The sequence below is a fragment of the Oncorhynchus mykiss genome, chromosome 28 (assembly GCF_057628025.1).
Source record: "Oncorhynchus mykiss isolate SJ-2025 chromosome 28, ASM5762802v1, whole genome shotgun sequence".
NCBI classification, from domain to species: domain Eukaryota; kingdom Metazoa; phylum Chordata; class Actinopteri; order Salmoniformes; family Salmonidae; genus Oncorhynchus; species Oncorhynchus mykiss.
In genome coordinates, this window is record NC_143049.1 from 30,694,461 (window position 1) to 30,717,841 (window position 23,381).

At 40.3% G+C, this 23,381-nt stretch overlaps 1 protein-coding gene across 2 annotated transcripts in view; it reads right to left on the minus strand.

Annotated features, from left to right (window-relative positions):
* The window catches only part of slc25a36a (solute carrier family 25 member 36a), a 50,726-nt gene that overhangs the window by 19,876 nt on the left and 7,469 nt on the right, over positions 1 to 23,381 (minus strand). The window contains exons 1-3 of one of the 2 annotated variants that reach the window (XM_021589785.3): positions 17,358 to 17,794; positions 8,461 to 8,625; positions 3,510 to 3,587 (exon numbers count right to left, since the gene is read on the minus strand). In XM_021589785.3, the coding sequence (XP_021445460.1) occupies positions 3,510 to 3,587; positions 8,461 to 8,625; positions 17,358 to 17,398 (284 nt within the window). In that variant the 5' untranslated portion in view covers positions 17,399 to 17,794. Of the gene's footprint in view, positions 1 to 3,509; positions 3,588 to 8,460; positions 8,626 to 17,357; positions 17,795 to 23,381 lie in introns of those variants that run through there. The other variant, XM_090225023.1, reaches the window with a different exon arrangement.

Here is a 23,381-nt window from a genome sequence, read left to right on the forward strand (position 1 = left end):
CATGATCAGAATTAGGCCCACAGAATTATACCTACAGAGGAGCCGCTTCTATGGAAGAGCTTTGAATAAATTTGGGCTTCCGAGTTGGTTTAATGTTGGACCAGAGCAAACATTAGCTAGCTAGTCAACAAGCCTGTGCGTGCGGAGTAGCACTAGAATTAAAAACATCTTACCTTTTTGTAGTTAATAAATCCAATGTGAAACGTGATAACTATAGTATCCTTAACTAGCATTAAACTAGATCCATAATTTGTGTAATTAAAACATCTCTCCCTAATTTCTGAATTACACTTATAACATCGTCAGTAGGCTACAGCAACCTATGCTTCAGAACAGAGCGGGAGGTAACCCACACACACTTCGAACTGGCAGGCAGACGTTGGTTATCGTTAGTTGGTTGTAGTTATACACGTACTGCGTTTCAAGTTTTCAAGTTCCGACTAGCACGTGAACGTGGCATAAGTTTGAGTGACAGAGGGCTTGGCATAGGCGCTTTGTTGCAATTTCTGTGGGAATGTAAAATAAAGTTAACTGGTTCATATGCTTCTAAAATAACGGTTCTGTTCCGGGAAGAGTATAGATCACCCTCGTTTTAGGTTAGGGTTCTTTTCTTCAAACAATTTCATTATTTTCCAGTTTTTGGTTCTGTCCTTGAACCGGTTCCAACCCTTGGTTAAAAGTAAATTACTGCGACATCAGCCTATGCCATATGGTCACATATACGGCTAAAGAAATGAGCGTATGGAACGCAGCAGTAGGCCTATAGAGGGAGATTGTTGTAAAGATTTTTCAAATAGCTTAGTGTGAGGAACAATTTCTATATATTATCATTTGCAATAAATAGAAAAAATAGAAAAGGATGCTTAAAAAACAACACTTTCCTACATTTCCAGGCAGCATATCAGTGGATTCGGCTATTTCAGCCAGATCCATTGCTGACAGGTGTATAAAATTGAGCACACTGCCATGCAATCTCCATAGACAAACATTGGTATTAGAACGGCCTTACTTACGTTGCCCCGTTAAGCTCAGTGACTTAACGTGGCACCGTCATAGAATAGCACCTTTCCAACAAGTCAGTTCGTCAAATTTCTGCCCTGCTAGAGCTTCCTCGGTAAACTGTAAGTTCTGTTATTGTGAATTAGAAACGGCTCAAAGCAACAACGGCTCAGCCGCGAAGTGGTAGGCTACAAAAGCTCACAGAACTGGACCGCCGAGTGCTGAAGTGCATAGTGCACCATGCGCAGTGCCAAGCGTCGGCTGGAGTGGTGTAATGCTTGCCACCTATGGACTCTGGAGCAGTGGAAACACGTTCTCTGGAATGATATATCACTTTACCATCTGGCAGTCCGACAAGATGAATCTGGGATTGGCGGATGTCAGGAGAACACAACCTGACCCAATGTATAGTGCCAACTATAAAGTTAGGTTCGGGCTAGGCCCCTTAGTTTCAGTGAAGGGAAATCTTAACGCTACATACAATGATAGTCTAGGTGATTCTGTGCTTCCAACTTTGTGGCAGGCCAGGCCATTTCCTGTTTCAGCATGACAATGCCCATATGCACAAAGCGAGGTCCATGCAGAAATGGTTTGTCGAGATTGGTGTGTTAGAACTTGACTGGCCTGCACAGAGCCCGGACCTCAACAAACACCTTTGGGATGAATTGGAACGCCGACTGCGAGCCAGGTCTAATCGCCCAACATCAGTGGCCCATCTCACGAATGCTCTTGTAGCTGAATAGAAGCAAGTCCCCGCAGCAATGTTCCAACATTTAGTGGAAAGCCTTCTCAGAAGAGTGGAAACTTATAGCAGCAAAGTAGGGGGGGACCAACTCCATGTTAATGTCCAGGACTTTGGAATGAGACGTTCGACGAGCCGATGCCCACGTACGTTTGTATGTAATAGGGAATTGATAAAACCAAAAAGGGCAAACAATTCACACAACGAATGCAAAATAAGAGGGAGACCGCTGAACCATTCTGGAGAGACTTGCCTATATAGTCACCACACACCACTCTTCTTCCTCGTCTCAACATTTTTGAAATTATACCCAAGACACATTATAGTCACATATTTTTTAGATGGTTTTCACTGAAAGCAATAATCAACTAGGCCTATTGCCTCACGCACTGCCCAAATTGTCAGCTTCTCAAATAAGCATAGGCCTATGAGCTTGTAACTTGAAACAATCCACAACAACAAAAAAATTAAGAAACGAATGATCCTCGATTCCTCTGTGGCGAAGTCATTCTTTCTGGTGAAGTATTTTGAATTATTCTATTTCTGTATAGACAGGAGTAATTATATAATTTTGGCAAATGCATTTCCATTTACTTCCCTATTGGACCCACCACTATGCCATTTTTCTCCTGTTCTATTGGTTTTCATATCAACATTATTTCATTGTCCAGAAGCCGAAGTCACAACCCTCGTCACTAACAACCCATCCTAGTTGTTGGATCTTTAGATTCCCCCTCTTTCTAAGTCATGGAACCTCTGCAGGTGCACTGTTTGAATCGTGTATTTCCAAGTGTGCTGTTTAGAATGGCATTTTTGGCAAATGTTTGAAAATTCAGTTTTATTGTCTGCTTCATCCCAGTAGTTGCATGTTCTGTTCAGATGTATTACCACAGTGTAAATGTGATGTCTGTTATTCTGAGCACCGTGGGTGGATGCCCTAATGGGTTATGCACGCAACGCAGACGGCTCCGGTACATTTCTCAAATGGCTGGTAAATTTAAATCTTTCCGGGCATGTTGTTCGGCTTCACATTTTCCTAACGGAAATCCCTGTCACACACACACAGACGGAAACAGGGAAGACCGTCAAGGGCATTTAACGCCTCACAGAGGACCAGACTAGCAGAACGAGAGTGATGATCTACATACAGAGAAGGAAAGAGAAATTCAGATACTCAAAGATACTCAAAGAAAATTGACAAAGCACATTTTTTGCATTTTAGCTAACCCCAACCCTTTTCCTAACAACCTAATTTGAATAACCTGCTACGCAAAGTCAAATCTGTTGTTAATTTGACAAAAGCTGTATCCCTTCTAGCCATGACCCGGTGGACAGCCGATACTCTGTGATTAACAGACTGGACCAGGAGGCTACTGTTGCGTAATAGGGCTAACACTCAGAACAGTCATTTCAGTCTGGGTTCTACCACTAGGGAGTGTGAATAATGCCCCTGTGGAGATGGAAGATGAAGACAGGGAGGGAATGGAATTTTACTGGCAATTAAACTGCAGAAATTCATTTGGGGGGGGGGAGATTATGTAAAATTGTGGTAATTGTGTCGTCCTCCGATGTGGTTACAAAAAGGAATTGCTATTGTCAAGGTCAAATAATGGAAAACCAAATACAAAATAAATCTAGGTTTCCTAGCCACACCCCTTTACATCTGAAGCCAGGAAAAAACTTCATAAAGTAGCCTACACAGAAAGACAAGAAAATGCTAGCAGAAGCCACAACAGGACAAATTACTGCACAGCAAGGGAGGTCATACCTGGAAGGAGCCACACCCACCAGGTTGGGCCCAAGGCCTCTGAACAGCGAGCGCGGTCCCTCCTTCTCCAGTATCAACCTGTTGAGGGAGAGAGGAAGAGGTGTATGAATAGCTAGCATAGCGCAAAGTGTTGATTACTGATATGCTGAAACATAAGAAAAGATGGCTATCAAGATAGTAGGCTAGTGCCAATGAGGATAATCAGTCTGCCATGACCATAGCACATCGACCATTGCATAAACTTGTCCATTGGCGACTAATACAGTAATAAACAGATGCATTTATGGTACATTTCCTGATACTGTGTTTTTGCAAGATGGATGAAAGGAACCAAAAGTGTCAAAACAGATCAATATAGCTAGCTGATGATGCATTACATTAGATGATGGATTTCAGCATTTGTGTATGTGACCTTTTTTTTTAATACAGTGTGTTGTTTTAATCCTGAATGCTGTTTGGTTAAAACCGCTTTTCCAGCCGGTGTCTATTCACATACAACGATCTGGCTCAGTCAGCTAGGGTTAGGTGGCCTCCCGACCAGTTAGCCCCAGGTAAGACAGCAGGCCTCGTTATTAGGACGGCTGGTAGAGTAGCGATTAAGAACATTGGGCCAGAAACCGAACAGTCTCTGGTTCAAATCCCTGAGTACACTAGGTGAAAATCTGTTGTGCCGTTGAGCAAGGCACTTAACCCTAATTGCTGCTGTAAGTCACTCTGGATAAGAGCGTCTGCAAAATGACTAACATGTAAATGTGAATTATAAAAAGGTCAGCAATGCAATGAGCTGCTCTACGTAACATGGTAATGGCTGATGGGGTTCATGCTGTTTAGTGTCACCCAAGGTTATTCCACCATTAACTTCATTCATGGAGATATTCAAAGCAGCGACAGAGCTAAGCTTCAATTCAAGGATTAAGGCCTCTAAATTCAACTGCGAATTCAGTCTACTACGCAGTCAGGACTGCTCATACAGAGCTACTCTGTTCTAAATGCGATTTGGCCGACGCTGCAGTCGGTGGTGACCCACTTCTGCAAGTTGTTTTCCTCTCCCTGTGCTGCTTAGTGGTGGTGTTGGGTTTCAGTTAGTGCTTCCAGGGCAAAAGCATGGTGATTGACTGATGGAGAAAAGGGGGGGGGGGGGGCAGGCCCAAGAACACTGCAGCAGAGCGGTGATCCAACAGAACGAAGCCTTCAGCCAAAACCTGACTTAAGGTTTAAAATGTAGAAAAACAAGTAGCTTCATCGATATTTCACTAGAAGGGAAATCTTTGTATCTAATCAATGACCTGGCTTTTACTGTGATGAGGCAATTGATGATACAGTTGAAGTGAGAAGTTTACATACACTTAAGTTGGAGTCATTAAAACTGTTTTGTTTTCAAATGACTACACAAATTTCCTGTTAACAAACTATAGTTTTGGCAAGTCGGTTAGGACATCTACTTTCTACTTTTTTCCAACAATTGTTAACAGACAGATTATTTCAATGTATCACAATTCCAGTGGGTCAGAAGTTTACATACACTAAGTTGACTGTGCCTTTAAACAGCTTGGAAAATTCCAGAAAATTATGTCATGGCTTTAGAAGCTTCTGATAGGCATTTGAGTCAATCGGAGGTGTACCTGTGGATGTATTTCAAGGCCTACCTTCAAACTCAGTGCCTCTTTGCTTGACATCATTGGAAAATCAAAAGAAATCAGCTAAGACCTCAACAACAACAAAAAATGTGGAGGTTTACAAGTGTGGTTCATCCTTGGGAGCAATTTCCAAATGCCTGAAGGTACAACGTTCATCTGTACAAACAATAGTACGCAAGTACAAACACCATGGGACCACGCAGCCGTCATACCTCTCAGGAAGGAGACACATTGTCTCCTAGAGATGAACGTACTATGGTGTGAAAGGTGCAAATCAATCACAGAACAACAGCAAAGGACCTTGTGAAAACGCTGGAGGAAACAGGTACAAAAGTATCTATATCCACAGTAAAAATGAGTCCTATATCGACATAACCTGAATGGCCGCTCAGCAAGGAAGAAGCCACTGCTTCAAAACCGCAATAAAAAAAGCCAGACTATGGTTTGCAACTGCAAATGAGGACAAAGATCATACTTTTTGGAGAAATGTTGTCTGGTCTGATGAAACAAAAAAAGAACTGTTTGGCCATAATGACCAAATCAAATCTTATTTGTCACGTACACATGGTTAGCAGATGTTAATGCGAGTGTAGCGAAATGCTTGTGCTTCTAGTTCCGACAATGCAGTAATAAGCAACGCGTAATCTAACCTAACAATTTCACAACAACTACCTTATACACACAAGTGTATGCACACCATCATTATGTTTGGAGGAAAAAGGGGGAGGCTTGCAAGTCGAAGAACACCATCCCAACCGTGAAGCACGGGGGTGGCATCATCATGTTGTGGGGGTGCTTTGCTGTAGGAGGGACTGGTCCACTTCACAAAATAGATGGAATCATGAGGTAAAATTATGTGGATATATTGAAGAAGCAACATCAAGACATCAGTCAGGAAGTTAAAGCTTGGTTGCAAATGGGTCTTCCAAATGGACAATGACCCCAAGCATACTTCCGACATCGCGGCAAAATGGTTTAAGGACAACAAAGTCAAGGCATTGGAGTGACCATCACAAAGCCCTGACCTCAATCCTATAGAAAAAGTGTGTGAAGCAAGGAGGCCTACAAACCTGACTCAGTTACACCAGCTCTGTCAGGAGGAATGGGCCAAAATTCACCCAACTTATTGTGGGAAGCTTGTGGAAGGCTACCCGAAACATTTGACCCAAGTTAAACAATTTAAACAAGGCAATGCTACAAAATACTAGTTGAGTGTATGTAAACTTCTGACCCACTGGGAATGTGATGAAAGAAATAAAAGCTGAAATAAATCACTCTACACTATTATTCTGACATTTCACATTCTTCAAATAAAGTGGTGATCCTAGCTGACCTAAGACAGGGAATTGTTACTAGGATTAAATGTCAGGAATTGTGAAAAACTGAGTTTAAATGCATGTAAACTTCCGACTTCAACTGTACATAACTAGTTGAAGTCAAGATTAATATATTAACTGAAAATTTGAGACACCTAATTTTGTCTAAAAAGAGTATGTTTGGATGGTCAAGATTTGTTGAACAGACCTTGTGAAGAAAGTTATATGCCCATACAACTACAAGGTCTATGGCCCAATGTATTTGGTATTACCCCTCTAACTGTATGTAGGGCTGTGAGTCAAGGAACTTTGGATGACGGTTATTTGTCAGCCAAATGACCATGGTCATCGTTATATGACCATGGTCATCAGTTAAATAGCCCAAAAATATGCATATTTTCTCATCTCCAGACTGTATGTGCTGCAGGGGGAGGTGTCCTGTGTTTACTGTTTAGCTAAGCTGACAGCTAGTAGAGGGGATGGCTTGAAGATATGTCTGTCAGATTGGGCCCTGTTCTTGGTAAGCCATTGGGTGCATGTATTTCATGATACAGTGCATTCAGAAAGTATTCCACCCTTCACTTTTTCAATATTGTTGCTTTGCAGACTTATTATAAAATTAATTTAAAAAAAATATTTAAAAATACTCACACACACACACATTTGCCACAACACCTTGCTAAAACAAGAAGCAACAATTTCATCACGTCATAAAGAGTCCATGTTACCGCGGAAATGGAGTCAACCGCATGTCTGGCCATCTTCAGTCAGCTGTTCATTCCACACACAAAATTCTAAAACTGGATATTCATGTCTCCTCTTGCCTTATTCAAAAAAATAAACAATGGCTGTTAGATGTGAACCAGGCTTACTTTTACTTTACTGCTGTTGGGTAGTTTGTCGACTTGAAAATATATATTGTTTTGTATTAAAACAGGTATTTTAAATGTCATGACGGTCTTTGTCCATAATCGTTGGTTACCAGATTACTGTGCCAGCCCTAGCTTTTTGCTCCCTTTACTACGCCAATTATGAAACTGGTTGTGCATCCTGGCCCCGTGGTGTGGAAATTGTTTAAGGTGAGGGCATCTAAACAGCTGTTGGTATGAGGGACATTCATTCACTGTGCCACTGTCCACATTACAATAACAGCTGCAAAGAACAACGTGTCTATTTCCTTGTCCTCTATGTATTTCAGCCTCTATTCTAGTCCGATAAGCAGAGAGCTTTTACAGAGCAATACGAAAGGAGAAGATTAAGGGGTTAATGTTTTCCCTTAGCAATATGGAGGATAGGAAGGAGTCGGAATAGTCACATTGCAGTGGTATAGACTAAATGTTTTAAAAAACTAAGGCAAAGGAGAAAGTTGCCCTCTACGATACTTACGTGGGTAGTTCCACAGCAAACCAAAACAGAACCACAGTATGCCCTGTTCTCATTCTATTTTTACAAGTGAGTGATGCAGATTTAAGTATGCTATAGAACAACTTGTACTTGTCCAATATGATAAGGGATATTTCAGCCTTAGCAATGATGACTGCTAAACTACATCCCCAATCTGAGATTATAGAACCCCACTATGTGGTTCAATATGTGTGGGAGAACCATATTGATGCAATCAAAATGCTGAAATGCAAAGCAAGATTCCCAGACCGTAGTCTATTATGACAGTCTTGCTTTGCTATGACAAACTGTTGTTGCCTTTTGGGGGGGTGGAAGAGTAAACTTTAACCTTAGAGGACAATAAAAAGACAACCTCTTCATGACCATTAAAAAGGAAAAGTCAAGACGTTTGTCTGACAACACTTTTCTACAGAAACTCATCTTTGACTCATTGGGTGTTAAGTGTCAAAAGGGCATGTGAGATACTGGAGGGGGCCTTGAGTGAAACGTGGAGAGAAACTTCTAGTCTTCCTGAAACGGTGACCCAACAAACCCTGTCCAAACAATGGAATGTGTAGACTATTCTCTGTGACCCCTGTGTGTTAGTGAACTTACTTGAGGCAGTGGAGGGGTCCCGGGGGGGCCATGCGGGCCACACTGGCCCCGTTGACGGTGCTGAGCTGCACCTCAGAGATGTAGAAGGTGACATGAGAGGACTGTAGTCTGGTCTTTACCACTTCCAGTGGACAAGTCAGAATAGCACCCACTGTTCCCCCACACCTAGATGGGTTGAGAGAAAGAAATAGGATGGGAGGAAGACAAGCAGGTCAGAATAGCCAGAGTACACAAGGCTGTTTATTATTATTTTTACAAAAACAAGAAACCCCATAATTGCTCTCAGATCACTAAGATTAGGATCTGTATTTATCCATTTCATAATTGTTTATTGACCAGATATGCTTTTTACCACAATTTCCAACACAAAAATTCTCATTACAGCAACAGTTTTCAAAGTCCCAAAAATAAACTAAATCTATGTATTATTTTTTACATTGCTCACCTGATGAAATGGCCTGAGTAAGACACTGAAAGCAAATATATTTTAAGTTAAATTATTAAATTGCATTTTGTCATTTCACTCTTTACCGCAACACTGAATCTTGTTTTTCTTGTCTTAATTACTTGTGTTGTAATATATATAACTAAATAAATAAACTGGGTGATAATGGTACAATTGGAAATCAACAATGTTTGACCGTCATCGTTATTTGACAGACGATAGTTTAGCCTATTTGAACTTGACTGGCACCGCTGGAGTCGGGCAGCGCACAGCTGGGCGAAATACCAAATGACCTACCTATTCCCATAGCCTATTTCAATAAACATGTCGTAGGTAGGTAGCCTGTTATTAACATAATGCAATTTATCTAGGAGGCCAGTAACCGAGTTCTCGGAAAGTTGTGTGTTGTTTGTGAATAGCCAAAATAAAAACATGGTATGGTAATGGGAGAACATTTTTGCAAGAGAATAATCAGTTTGGAAGTTTCTGCCGTCCACCTGACCAAAGCCTTAGGAAAAAAACTAAGTGTGCCGCCGGAAAATCCCTCCTTGCAAACCAATCAGCCAATAATATTGGCCTATATTAGGCTACGGTCAATTAACGTGGCAGTAAAGGTTACCTGTGTAAATTAAACTTATCACCTAACATTTATTTTATTGTCGAAGTGTTTATTCATATCCTTGAATTGCACACTTGGCATCAGCCTAAATAAGCTCCCACAGTGGTGTTTTTGATCAACGGGAACAAAAAATAAATGATTTGTCAAGAGTTGTCACAAACAAATGTATTTTGAATAGCTATTATGAACAGTGCATTTATTTCAAAGCTATCAATCACATTAAACAAATTATGTTTTATATAAAGCGAACAGGCCTATCAAACTTGCGCTTTGTTGACTAGCGAAAAGGAATGCAAAATAATACGACTATAACAAGTATAATCCACATTTGAATAGGCTACCAAATACCAAATAGATCAAATAAGTATGAAATTAAACAAATAAATTACAATGCAAATAAGTAGCGGAGAGCCGGCATTTAAGTAAAACTGGGCAAATGTAACACCCCGATTTTCTCAGATATCACAGAAGCTAGCATGCTAGTAGATACCCATAGACTTCCAACCATTGGGCTAACGCTCAATAGCATTGGCTTGCGAAACTCTCTCTAAATTCCTTTATACTGGACAGAGAGACATACAATAGTATTCACGAGTTCATCTGACTCTGGGGAAGTAGATACAGTGCATTCAGAAAGTATTCAGACCTTCACTTTTTCCACATTGTTACGTTACAAACAAGAAAACTTGAGCGTGCATAACTATTCACCCCCCCCAATACTTTGTAGAGCCACTTTTTGCAGCTATTACAGCTGCAAGTCTCTTGGGGTATGTCTCTATAAGCTTGGCACATCTAGCCACAATCGGAAATCGGCTTTTTTGTACGCCGATTACACTGACCACTTGTTAAGCAAGTGCAGCAAGGAGCCAAGGTAAGATGCTAGCTAGCATTAAACTTATCTTATAAAAAACAATCAATCAATCTTCACAATCACTAAACTACACATGGTTGATGATATTACTAGGTTAACTAGCTTGTCCTGCTTTGAACATAATCAAATGAGGTGCCTGTTAATTTATCATGGAATCACAGCCTACCTCGCCAAACAGGGGATGATTTAACAAAAGCACATTCGTGACAAAAGCACAATCGTTGCACGAATGTACCTAACCATAAACATCAATGCCTTTCTTAAAATCAATACACAGAAGTATATATATTTTTAAAACCTGGATATTCAGTTAAAAGAAATTCATGTTAGCAGGCAATATTAACTAGGGAAATTGTGTCACTTCTCTTGCGTCCATTGCACGCAGAGTCTGGGTATATGCAGCAGTTTGGGCGGCCTGGCTCGTTACGAAATAATTTGCCAGAATTTTACATAATTATGACATAACATTGAAGGCTGTGCAATGTAACAGAAATATTTAGACTTTTTTATAACCACACATCATGTGACACTTCGATTGCACACAGGTGGACTTTATTTAACTAATTGTGACTTTGAAGGTAATTCGTTGCACCAGGTCTTATTTAGGGGCTTCATAGAAAAGGGGGTGAATACATATGCACGCACCACTTTCCAATTTTCTATTATTTTAAAAATATTTTTATTTAAGTAATTTCTTTCACTTCACCAATTTGGACTATTTGTGCATGCCCATTACATGGAATCCAAATAAAAATACATTTAAATTACAGGTTGTAATGTAACAAAATAGGAAAAACACCAAGGGGGATGATGTATTTATACTTTGATTCTTTTTTGATGCTAAAATGGCCATAACACCTCTTAAGTTTTAATGGTGATCATTCACCGTTGACTTCATTGAGGAAAGGTCCAACAATGCTGTTGAGAAGTAGGGAAAGACCCACCCACATCTAGACCTGATATTTCTGGAAACAACTAGGTTGATTTTCATTGAGCTCCCTGCTAGCAGCAGCTGGATCTGGGCCAGATAAAGAATACAGACTACGCAACTGGAGGTGAACATAAAACGTGCAACTGTAAATACAGACAAACAGTGGTAACCTGCGGAGACTGAACTGGATTTACTCGGCTACAGGCTTTTTTACAGGCGGTTGCTAGGCTACAGGCTTTCCCACCTCCGCTTTCAAATAATATTTGTCAATGAACCTCAACATGGGCTGTGTAGAACACATACTCTTTGGGCGCAATCACACTGCTCCTTAGCCCGGGGCTAAGGGAGATTTTAGCCCGGGCCTAAGAGAGTGTTCGTACTTGCACATTCTAATGTGAGCTAGCATCAACCTTAGCCCAGGGATAGCTGGCCCTGCAGCAGAGTTAGCACTGCCTTTTTGGCGCTATCCCCAGTGATTGAAAGATGAACTGAGTTCGGTCGGTCGTCGTGGTAACTATGAAAGTTAGATGCCAATCGCCAAAAAATGTCCAAAGAAGAAAAAGCCTGGAAGGAGTAGAGATTAGAGGTCGACCGATTATGATTTTTCAACGCCGATTCCGATTATTGGAGGACCAAAAATGCAGATACCGATTAAATGGCCAATTTTTTATTTATTTATTTGTAATAATGACAATTACAACAATACTGAATGAACACTTTATTTAATATAATACATCAATAAAATCAATTTAGCCTCAAGTAAATAATGAAACACGTTCAATTTGGTTTAAATAATGCAAAAACAAAGTGTTGGAGAAGTAAAAGTGCAATATGTGCTATGTAAGAAAGCTAACGTTTCAGTTCCTTGCTCAGAACATGAAAACATATGAAAGCTGGTGGTTCCTTTTAACGTCTTCAATATTCCCAGGTAAGAAGTTTTAGGTTGTAGTTATTATAGAAATTATAGGACTATTTCCCTTTATACCATTTGTATTTCATTAACCTTTGACTATTGGATGTTCTTATAGGCCCTTTAGCATTGCCAGTGTAACAGTATAGCTTCCGTCCCTCTCCTTGCTCCTCCCTGGGCTCGAACCAGCAACACAACGACAACAGCCACCATCGAAGCAGCGTTACTCATGCTAGCTAGCAACTTACCTTGGCTTACTGCATTCGCCGTAACAGGCAGTCAGTCTCCTTGTGGAGTGCAACGAGAGAGAGGCAGGTCGTTATTGCGTTGGACAGGTTAACTGTAAGGGTGCAAGATTGGATCACCCGAGCTGACAAGGTGAAAATCTGTCGTTTTGCTCCGAACGAGGCAGTTAACCCACCGTCATTGAAAATTTGAATGTGTATTTAATTGACTTGCCTAGTTAAAGGTATAAAAATAATAATAATAAATAATAATAAAAAAAAACCGGCAAATCGCCCCCCCAAAAAAATACCGATTTCCGATTGTTATGAAAACTTGAAATTGGCCCTAATTAATCGGCCATTCCGATTAATCGGTCGACCTCTAGTACAGATGACAAGAAACGATTCATTTGACCGTTTTGTGTGTCGATTTATTTTCGGAGTAGAGGACCTTGTGCATTTCAGGTAAAATAACTCAATATCCCAGGACAAATTAGCTAGCAACTGCAAGCTAGCTAGCTAAATTCCCATAAATGTTTAATGCTTTTCGACCTGTCCCCAAATTAATATAAATGGTTCAGAGTTTGTTTTTATAATTTAATCTACGTGTCATGATCGCGTTTGGTGTAGGGGGACGAAATCAATTTGCCTGCGGACAGTTTGGGTATGGTGTGACCAGAAGGGATTTCACTGATTTAAAAAAAAATGTATATAAATAAATAAAACTTTTTAAAAAATTCCCGACTCTCCTTCTGCTACCTGAAGTTACCAGTAATAAGCTACACCAACCTTTTCCCATTTCGAGTGTCAAGTTATCGTACAATTTCTACTGATCTGTGTGCCAGTTATGATTTTCATACATACATTTTTGTGGAACAGTTTCATTTATAATAAGTCTTCATCGCTCAAAATCAATGTCGTGTGGTAAATCAAAATTATATCTAAAATGATTATACAAATCTAAAAGGAACTTCTATTGCCAATATGTAAAAAAAATAGCCTACATAAAGCCAACAAATAAAAACATTGCAGCCCGCAGGTAGAAAATGTCCTGATAAAAATAAATATCCCATTAATCACATTGGCTACGCATGGCCTGTCTGCAAGGAACTTGACACATGCAACACAGCATTCCTAAACTAGCCAACAATGTCTGCTATGTGGATCGAGCAGTCATTTGAAAGAGTAACAAAATTTCAGCAAGACAACTCAAAAGGCTAAATACATTAAAGCCAAGATAATAGAATTCATTGCCCTTGACAATCAACCATTCTCTGTCGTGGGTGATGATCAAGCACCGGTACACACTACCAAGTGCGCTATTTTTCAGATGTTTCCCTACTGGAGTTGCACAGTAACGGAGTCTTTGCGTGTCAAAAAAAGATACAGTAGCACTGTCAAAGCTGTACAAAAAAAGTCTGCAAACAAGCAAACGCCAGCCGCGAACAATGTGCTTACAATACCACGTTGTTAATTAAGCATAATTTGTTCGACCGCAACTTCTGGAGTAGCTAGCTTTAGTTTGGTACCTAGCTAGCACCAATACAACCAGCCTGAAAACAATGACCAGTAGAAACTGCAGTCAATTTTATTATTCTTAGCAATGATTTTAGGAATCCTTGTGAGTAAGTATTAGCTAGGTTGCCACTTGTTGTTCACCTATTGAAATTTAACTTAAATAAATTGCTAGTCAGCTCCTGTTGGCCAAAGCTAACATTATAAGCAGCCAGCTCGCTTCATCTGTCTAGTGAGGCTCGACCGCACCGGGTTGTTGTGAATCTAGCCACAATAAGGATTAGGCACAATAGTGGAATTTGCGGTTTGCCTTCAAAATAAAAGTATGTAATTGAAAGTAATTCAAATTAATACATTTAAATTATGCCATACTTTTATTATGAAGGCTAACCGCAAAGTCTACTATTGTAGCTAATCTTTATCGTGGCTAGTTTCACATAGATGTGTCCAACCACCATTAATCAAATAAGAAACGTCTTATAAATAAGGGTTATTTCAGATGACACATAGCTAGCTAACTATAGCTACTGAAACAGATGTGTTATTTGACACTTCAAATAATACTAATTGATGTGTATCTTTTTTGACACACAAAGACCCAAACAGCGTTCCATAGAAATCCTGGTTGAGAATTAAACAACGAAACAGCACAGCAAGTAAGTGAAAGAAATTGTTTTTGATTATGTTTTACTGGTAATGGGGACATATGTAAATACCAACAAAATAACGATTTGGTCAGTGTATGTGTAACCTTTATTATCTACAATGACGACGCTGGGCAAATTGTGCGCTGCACTATGGGACTCCCAATCAAGGCCGGATGTGATACAGCCTGGATTCGATCCAGGGACTGTAGTGACGCCTCTTGCACTGAGACGCAGTGCCTTAGACCACTTCGTTAACTGTACTAGAATACTTAAAAGGCCGCTAAAGTTGTAAATATCGGTATCGGGCAAAAATGTCCGATCGGTGCATCACTAGAATAATCCTTTGGCGGCTTCTGCTGTGCACGAGTGACATAGCGATGTCCCATTACCTAGGGTTATTTCTCTCCCTAACACTAGTAGCTCCGTTTGAGAGTCACTCCCCCACCAAGGGACACTCGAAAACGAGGGGGAAGGCTAAGGGGGTTATTGGGATTGAGGCCGTTTACCGCTGCTGCCTTTCAAAAGACCGGACCAAATACAGGCAAGAGCGACCTTCGGCCCAGATTCAGGGGGCTGTTCCAGGTTGCTGCTGCTGCTGCTGCCTGCGCCTGAGCCTGTGTGTACAACCAACAGACAGTGAGAGGAAACAAGACACACAGGCCTTGAGACCTGTTGTGAGGAACATCAAGGGGCTTTAGAGATCATTATTTGCTTCTCGCTGAAGTAACTAAATTTGTGCCCCTAACATTGTGTTTTCAGAACTCAAAAAAAAATTAAAAAAAATAAAACATCTGGTTCGACAAGATGGGCCTTACTTGTTGACATTTTTAAAGTTTGCCCAGAGGCTGATAGAAAACAAGACAAAGGGGAAAAGATAAAAGGAAGAAAATATGCTGGCACTGCAATGGAATCAATCTAGCCTTTCTCTGAGGTAAAAAAAATATATATTAAAAAAAACTATCTAGTGTTAGGCTATCCTAAGACTTGAGCCAAAACCATACTAGAATTCGATTTCCATGACAAGTAGGCATATTCTTGTCCAATTGTGAGAATGGCTCCAATAACCAACAGGTTGCTTTTCAATGACACTAAGCTTATTGATTAAAATCTACAATCTCAATTTACTTGGAGCAGTCAGACATTGATTTAAAAAAAACTAAAAACATGTAAATTCAGCAAGGTGCCCTTCAGCCCTTCCAATGTCCTCATTGTCAACATAATGTATTGAATGTGAAAGTCTACAATGTAGTAAAGGTAGAACATGACTTCAGTATCACCTTAACACAGAAGATGCCAATGATGTACAGGAACGGAAACAGACACTCCGGTAGTGTGGTCAAAGTCGCAACAGATGTTCTTTTTGGGTTTTTCTTACAATGAGAATGAAAAATAAGCTAGCTACTGTACATTGACACTTGACGATATCACCGGGACACCTGTGTAAACTGTGTAAACACAATATTTCCACTGACATGCAGATCAAGCCTATCCTGTGAGTGTCAAATACATGCCTGAGGACTACCTGGCATGATGACTCCTTGCTGTCCCCAGTCTACCCGCTGTCCCCAGTCCACCTACCTACTGTTGCTACAGTTTCAACTGTTCTGCCCGTGGCTATGGAACCCTGAACAGTTCACCGAACGTGCTACCTTGTCCAGTACCTGCTGTTTTAGACTCTAACGCAGCTGCTGTCTCTAACTCCGATTGATCGGCTACGAAAAGCCAACTGACATTTACTCCTCAGGTGCTGACCTGTTGCACCCTCTACAACCACTGTGACCCTGCTGGTCATCTATGAACTTTTGAACATCTTGGCCACGTACTGTTTGTTATAAGCTCCACCCGGCACAACCAGAAGACAACTTGGCACCCCTCAGAGCCTGGTTCCTCTCTAGGTTTTTTCCTAGGTTCCTGCCTTTCTAGGGAGTTTTTCCTAGCCACCGTGCTTCTACATCTGCATTACTTGCTGTTTGGGGTTTTAGGCTGGGTTTATGTATAGCACTTTGTGACAACGGTTGATGTAAGAAGGGCTTGATAAACACAATTGATTGATTGATGTAGCTAGCTATATTGAATCCAAACCTGTGTTTTGACCTGACCTTTTCATCCAGTCCATTGAAAACCTCGGAAGGCAAATAAGGTAGATATTGCTGTAGGTTAGTGGTTGATACAGGGAATAGTGGTTGATACAGAGGATGCATTGCATAGGCATTGCATATATACAGTACCCATGTTCTCCATCTTTCAATGGTGTGTTTTATAAGGCCTATCGGAGTATGCCAAAGCACAAAGTGTCAAGAAATGTAATCATAATATTCGACGATATAGCTACTCGGTCAACGGCTGCTCGAGGACAACAAAGGCTCGTGCGTCACTGTCGTGGACTTCATTCACGAGCATACTCATCTGTCGTAAGGCAAACCACGAACCCTGTGGAGTGTGATGTGTACTAATATCAACCTGTTTTCGGTCGAATTTAATAATGCGATGTGTAATAAACTAGTGGCTAGCGCCTGGCTACCTAGCTAAACCGTGGTTGCCTATTTTGATGCTGCAAGACAGAGCTAATTTGCTAACTAGCTGCTGAGGATGGCAAAGGTAGTGACAGCTGCTAATGTTACATGCACGCGCGTCTGGAAAAATTTATTGTTTTCTCTATGCAAGCTTATTTTGACTCTATAAACGACAGTCAGGTCATGTTAACTAGCTAACATTATTCCTAACAAACAACTCACCCTCCGGCAAACAAATGAACCAGGGTATCCCTTTGACTCATTCTTTAGCATTCTCCGAACCAGTACACTCTTCGGACTGCGTCAATGAGGAAGACCGGGTTGGATGACGATATGCGCACTTCGTAATATCGGCGACGTCGGTTATAAAATCAGTAAAACTGATTTGATTGCAGTTGCCCAACGTTAGCTAGTCATCTAACGTCACACAAACCCTTCTGTTTCGTACAATCCCCTCTTTGAACGGACAGGTTTTATTTTAATTCCTATGTACGTTAAACTACAAAACATGAGGAATTCTAAATTAACATGTTCTGTGTATTCTCAGTTCTATCCATCGGTATTTGCTACAGTCACCCTCGCTCGCATCTCTTATCGGTTCATCGCTGCAATGAGGGAGGATAGGTCACAGTATGTACTGTAGAATAGGCTGCAAGACAAAGCCGGCTATTGGCCAGTTAGCGTAAGTACGTCACTTTGTCTCCGCCCGATCACGCATCTTTCACATGATCACGCCGCGATCAATCAGCCACAGGGCAATAAACAGGCTGCAGTTTAGGCTTTATAGGAATAAATAACTGATTAACTTTTTTTCTTTTTTTAACAGTATTGTTGTGAGAATATGGCTGGTGGTCATACCTGACTATTCAAAATGCTTTGCTGATGAACCTACTGTATGGACATGTCATGCACACTGCACGAATGCATAAGGACCCTACAAAATTGCCTTTGATTAACCTCATATTTGCTAAATACTCCAGAGAAATATTGAGTATTTGCTTTGGATATTAGTGACCACTGTCCTATTGTATGTGCCAGGGATATATGGATGCCCAGAGCCATACCTCGTTTTATCAACAATATTAATCTTAAACATTTCAATGAACAGGCTTTTTTTGTGACCTTTATTTTGGTGACTTTGATTGTATTGCATATATACAGTACCCAGAGTTGGCTCTGAACAAGTTCTCAAATGTTTTCAATTGTATTGTAGATAAACATGATCCCTTTAAAAAACTGAGAATTAAAAATAGGTCTTGCCCTTGGTTCAGTCCAGAGCTATCTGAAGTCCTACACAGATGCCTGCCTGGGCTAAAGCTAGATTCACAGACTCGGACCCAGATTGGCAGTCTTTCAGGCAATTGAGGAATATGTGTTAAATTAGTTAAAAAAATCTAAATCAGATTCTTATGTTAATACACTATCTGAATGTACAGGGAACTCAGCTACATTTTGGAACGCAGTTACATCACTGAAGGTTTGTGTCTCCTCTTTTCTCCCCCCAGAAATTAATTTAGCTTCTGCCTATTACTGACAGAATTTATATCATTAATGCATTTAATCACAATTTTATCTCGGTGGGCTATATATTTGAATGCATTTCAAAGCTTTGAAAATAGTAGTTTGGAGGTTGATGGGGAAAATCTATTGAATGATACTGAAAATGCTGGTCAGGAGTTTTCTTTTCGGGAAATTCACTGATAAAGAAGTCCTGGATGCTTTGCTAACATTAGACAGACAAAAAAACATCCACAGGGCCTGGTCATTTGGAGCCTGGTCTGTTTACGTGTGCAGCTCCCCTTATTGCTGGCTCAGTAGCCCACATTTTTTATTTAACATTGTTATCAGGAAGTATTCCAGAAGCATTGAAATCTGCATACCACTCCATAAGGGTGGGAATATAATTGATATCGACAATTATGGCCCTATTTCTAGACTACCTTGTTTAGTTAAGATTCATGAATCCTTGGTAAATGTACAACTTCATTCCTTTTAATCTGATAATTGATTCTTAATATAAACCAATCATGGTTTAGGCCTGGGCATAGTACCACCACAACAACCACGCTAGTTGTTAATGATATTGTCAATGCCTTGGATGCTAAAATGAGCTGTGTTGCCTTGTTTATTGACCTGTCAAAGGCTTTCGACACTGTCGATCATTCTGTTTTGCTGAAGAAGTTATCAGGAATAGCCCTGGGAAATACAGTCTGTTTATGGTTTCAGATTTATCTTGGCGACATAACTCAGGCCATCTTGACAGGTTAAATCTGAATTTCTTAAGATTCAAAAAGGTGTTCCTCAGTGTTCGATTTTGGGTCCATTATTATTCCCCTTGTATATTGATGACATAGGAAACACTTAATACTTGTAACATTAATCTCTATGCAGATGACACAGTTTTGTATTTCTGTGCCACCTCAGTGCAGCAGGCCATTTGTGAATTTCAGCATGACTTTGATTCAATTCAGAAATCACTTACAGATCTTAAATTAGTGTTAAATACAAGTAAAACTAAGCTCATGCTGTTCTCTAGGTCACAAAATGTTGACCCTGAGAACCTGCATATTTGCACTATACAGTGCCTTGCGAAAGTATTCGGCCCCCTTGAACTTTGCGACCTTTTGCCACATTTCAGGCTTCAAACATAAAGATATAAAATTGTATTTTTTTGTGAAGAATCAACAACAAGTGGGACACAATCATGAAGTGGAACGACATTTATTGGATATTTCAAACTTTAACAAATCAAAAACTGAAAAATTGGGCATGCAAAATTATTCAGCCCCCTTAAGTTAATACTTTGTAGCGCCACCTTTTGCTGCGATTACAGCTGTAAGTCGCTTGGGGTATGTCTCTATCAGTTTTGCACATCGAGAGACTGAAATTTTTTCCCATTCCTCCTTGCAAAACAGCTCGAGCTCAGTGAGGTTGGATGGAGAGCATTTGTGAACAGCAGTTTTCAGTTCTTTCCACAGATTCTCGATTGGATTCAGGTCTGGACTTTGACTTGGCCATTCTAACACCTGGATATGTTTATTTTTGAACCATTCCATTGTAGATTTTGCTTTATGTTTTGGATCATTGTCTTGTTGGAAGACAAATCTCCGTCCCAGTCTCAGGTCTTTTGCAGACTCCATCAGGTTTTCTTCCAGAATGGTCCTGTATTTGGCTCCATCCATCTTCCCATCAATTTTGACCATCTTCCCTGTCCCTGCTGAAGAAAAGCAGGCCCAAACCATGATGCTGCCACCACCATGTTTGACAGTGGGGATGGTGTGTTCAGCTGTGTTGCTTTTACGCCAAACATAACGTTTTGCATTGTTGCCAAAAAGTTCAATTTTGGTTTCATCTGACTAGAGCACCTTCTTCCACATGTTTGGTGTGTCTCCCAGGTGGCTTGTGGCAAACTTTAAACGACACTTTTTATGGATATCTTTAAGAAATGTCTTTCTTCTTGCCACTCTTCCATAAAGGCCAGATTTGTGCAATATACGACTGATTGTTGTCCTATGGACAGAGTCTCCCACCTCAGCTGTAGATCTCTGCAGTTCATCCAGAGTGATCATGGGCCTCTTGGCTGCATCTCTGATCAGTCTTCTCCTTGTATGAGCTGAAAGTTTAGAGGGACGGCCAGGTCTTGGTAGATTTGCAGTGGTCTGATACTCCTTCCATTTCAATATTATCGCTTGCACAGTGCTCCTAGGGATGTTTAAAGCTTGGGAAATATTTTTGTATCCAAATCCGGCTTTAAACTTCTTCACAACAGTATCTCGGACCTGCCTGGTGTGTTCCTTGTTCTTCATGATGCTCTCTGCGCTTTTAACGGACCTCTGAGACTATCACAGTGCAGGTGCATTTATACGGAGAATTGATTACACACAGGTGGATTGTATTTATCATCATTAGTCATTTAGGTCAACATTGGATCATTCAGAGATCCTCACTGAACTTCTGGAGAGAGTTTGCTGCACTGAAAGTAAAGGGGCTGAATAATTTTGCACGCCCAATTTTTCAGTTTTTGATTTGTTAAAAAAAGTTTGAAATATCCAATAAATGTCGTTCCACTTCATGATTGTGTCCCACTTGTTGTTGATTCTTCACAAAAAAATACAATTTTATATCTTTATGTTTGAAGCCTGAAATGTGGCAAAAGGTTGCAAAGTTCAAGGGGGCTGAATACTTTCGCAAGGCACTGTAAATTGAGGCCTAATTTTGCTTGTTTCTCAATATACAGTGGCAGTAAAAAGTATGGGAACCCTTTGGAATTACCTGGATTTCTGCATAAATTGGTCATCAAATTTGATCTGATCTTCATCTAAGTCACAACAATAGACAAACAGTTGGCTAAAACTAATAACACACAAATTATTGTATTTTTCTTATCTGTATTGAATACATCATATAAATATTCACAGTGTAGGGTTGGAAAAAAAGTATGTGAACCCCTAGGCTAATGACTTCTCCAAAAGCTAATTGGAGTCAGCTAACCTGAAGTCCAATCAATGAGGTGAGATTGGAGATGTTGGTTAGAGCTGCCTTGCCCTATTTTTTTTACCTTTATTTAACTAGGTAAGTCAGTTAAGAACAAATTCTTATTTTCAATGATGGCCTAGGAACAGTAGGTAACAGAACGACAGATTTTGTACTTGCAACCTTTCGGTTACTAGTCCAATGCTCTAACCACTAGGCTACCCTGCCTTGCCCTATAAAAAACACTCACAAAATGTGAGTTTTTTTAATCACAAGACGCATTGCCTGATGTGAACCATGCCTCAAACAAAATAGATCTCAGAAGACCTAAGATTAAGAATAGTTGACTTGCATAAAGCTGCAAAGGGTTACAAAAGTATCTCTAAAAGCCTTGATATTCATCAGTCCACGGTAAGACAAATTGTCTATAAATGGATCAAGTTCAGCACTGTTGCTACTCTCCCTAGGAGTGGCCGTCCTGCAAAGATGACTGCAAGAGCACAGCACAGAATGCTCAATGAGGTACATTTTTATTTATTTAACCAGGTAAGTCAGTTAAGAACAACTTCTTATTTACAATGACTGCCTAGGAAAAGTGGGTTAACTGCCTTGTTCAGCGGCAGAATGACAGATTTATACCTTGCTAGCGCGGGGATTCGATCTAGTAGCTTTTCAGTAACTGGCCCAATGCTCTAACCACTAGGCTACCTGTCGCCCCGAAAGAAGAATCGTAGAGTGTCAGCTAAAGACTTAAAGAAATCTCTGGAACATGTTAATATCTCTGACGAGATATTAACAAGAATGGCGTTCATGGGAGGACACCACGGAAGAAGCCACTGCTGTCCAAGTTTATCAATACATTTTTCAGGAAAATGTTAGGCTGTCTGCCAATTGAACCACAACAGATGTTGGGTGATGCAACAGGACAACGACCCAAAACACAAAGTAAATCAACAACAGAATGGCTTCAACAGAAGAGAATATTCCTTCTGAAGAGGCCCAGTCAGAGTCCTGACCTCAACCCGATTTAAATACTGTGGCATGACCTCGAGAGCAGTTCACACCAGACATCCCAAGAATATTGCTGAACTGAAACAGTCCAAAATCCTCCTGATCAATGTGCAGGTCTGATCCGCAACCACGGAAAACATTTGGTTGAGGTTATTGCTGCCAAAGGAGGGTCAACCAGTTATTAAATCCAAGGGTTCACATACTTTCCCCACCCTGCACTGTGAATGTTTACACTGTTCAATAAAGACAAACGTATAATTGTTTGTGTTATTAGTTAAGCATACTGTTTGTCTATTGTTGTGACCCTAGATGAAGATCAGACACAATTTTATGACCAATTTATACAGAAATCCAGATATTTCCAAAGGGTTCACATGCTTTTTCTTGCCACTGTAAATACCTTGGTGCCTGGATTGATGACAAGTTGTCCTTGGTAACGCATATAGAAAATCTGACTAAGAAGCTAAGATCCCAAAGTTTTTTTATATCAAAATAAATCATGCCTCTATTGACAATAGGAGAAAGATTGTTCAAACAACACTTCTCCCTGTATTGGTTATTGTGATATTGTTTTAAAACCCTTGGACGCAGTCTACCATTCTGCAATCGGTTTTATCACAGGGGGCCATGTCAGGACTCTTTGTAGTCTGTATAAAAATGTGGAATGGACCTCTGTCGGTGAGAAGTCTATTTTATTTATTTACAAAGCAATCTTACAGAAACTCCCTCCATATGTTACTTCATTAATTAAGTTAAGATCAT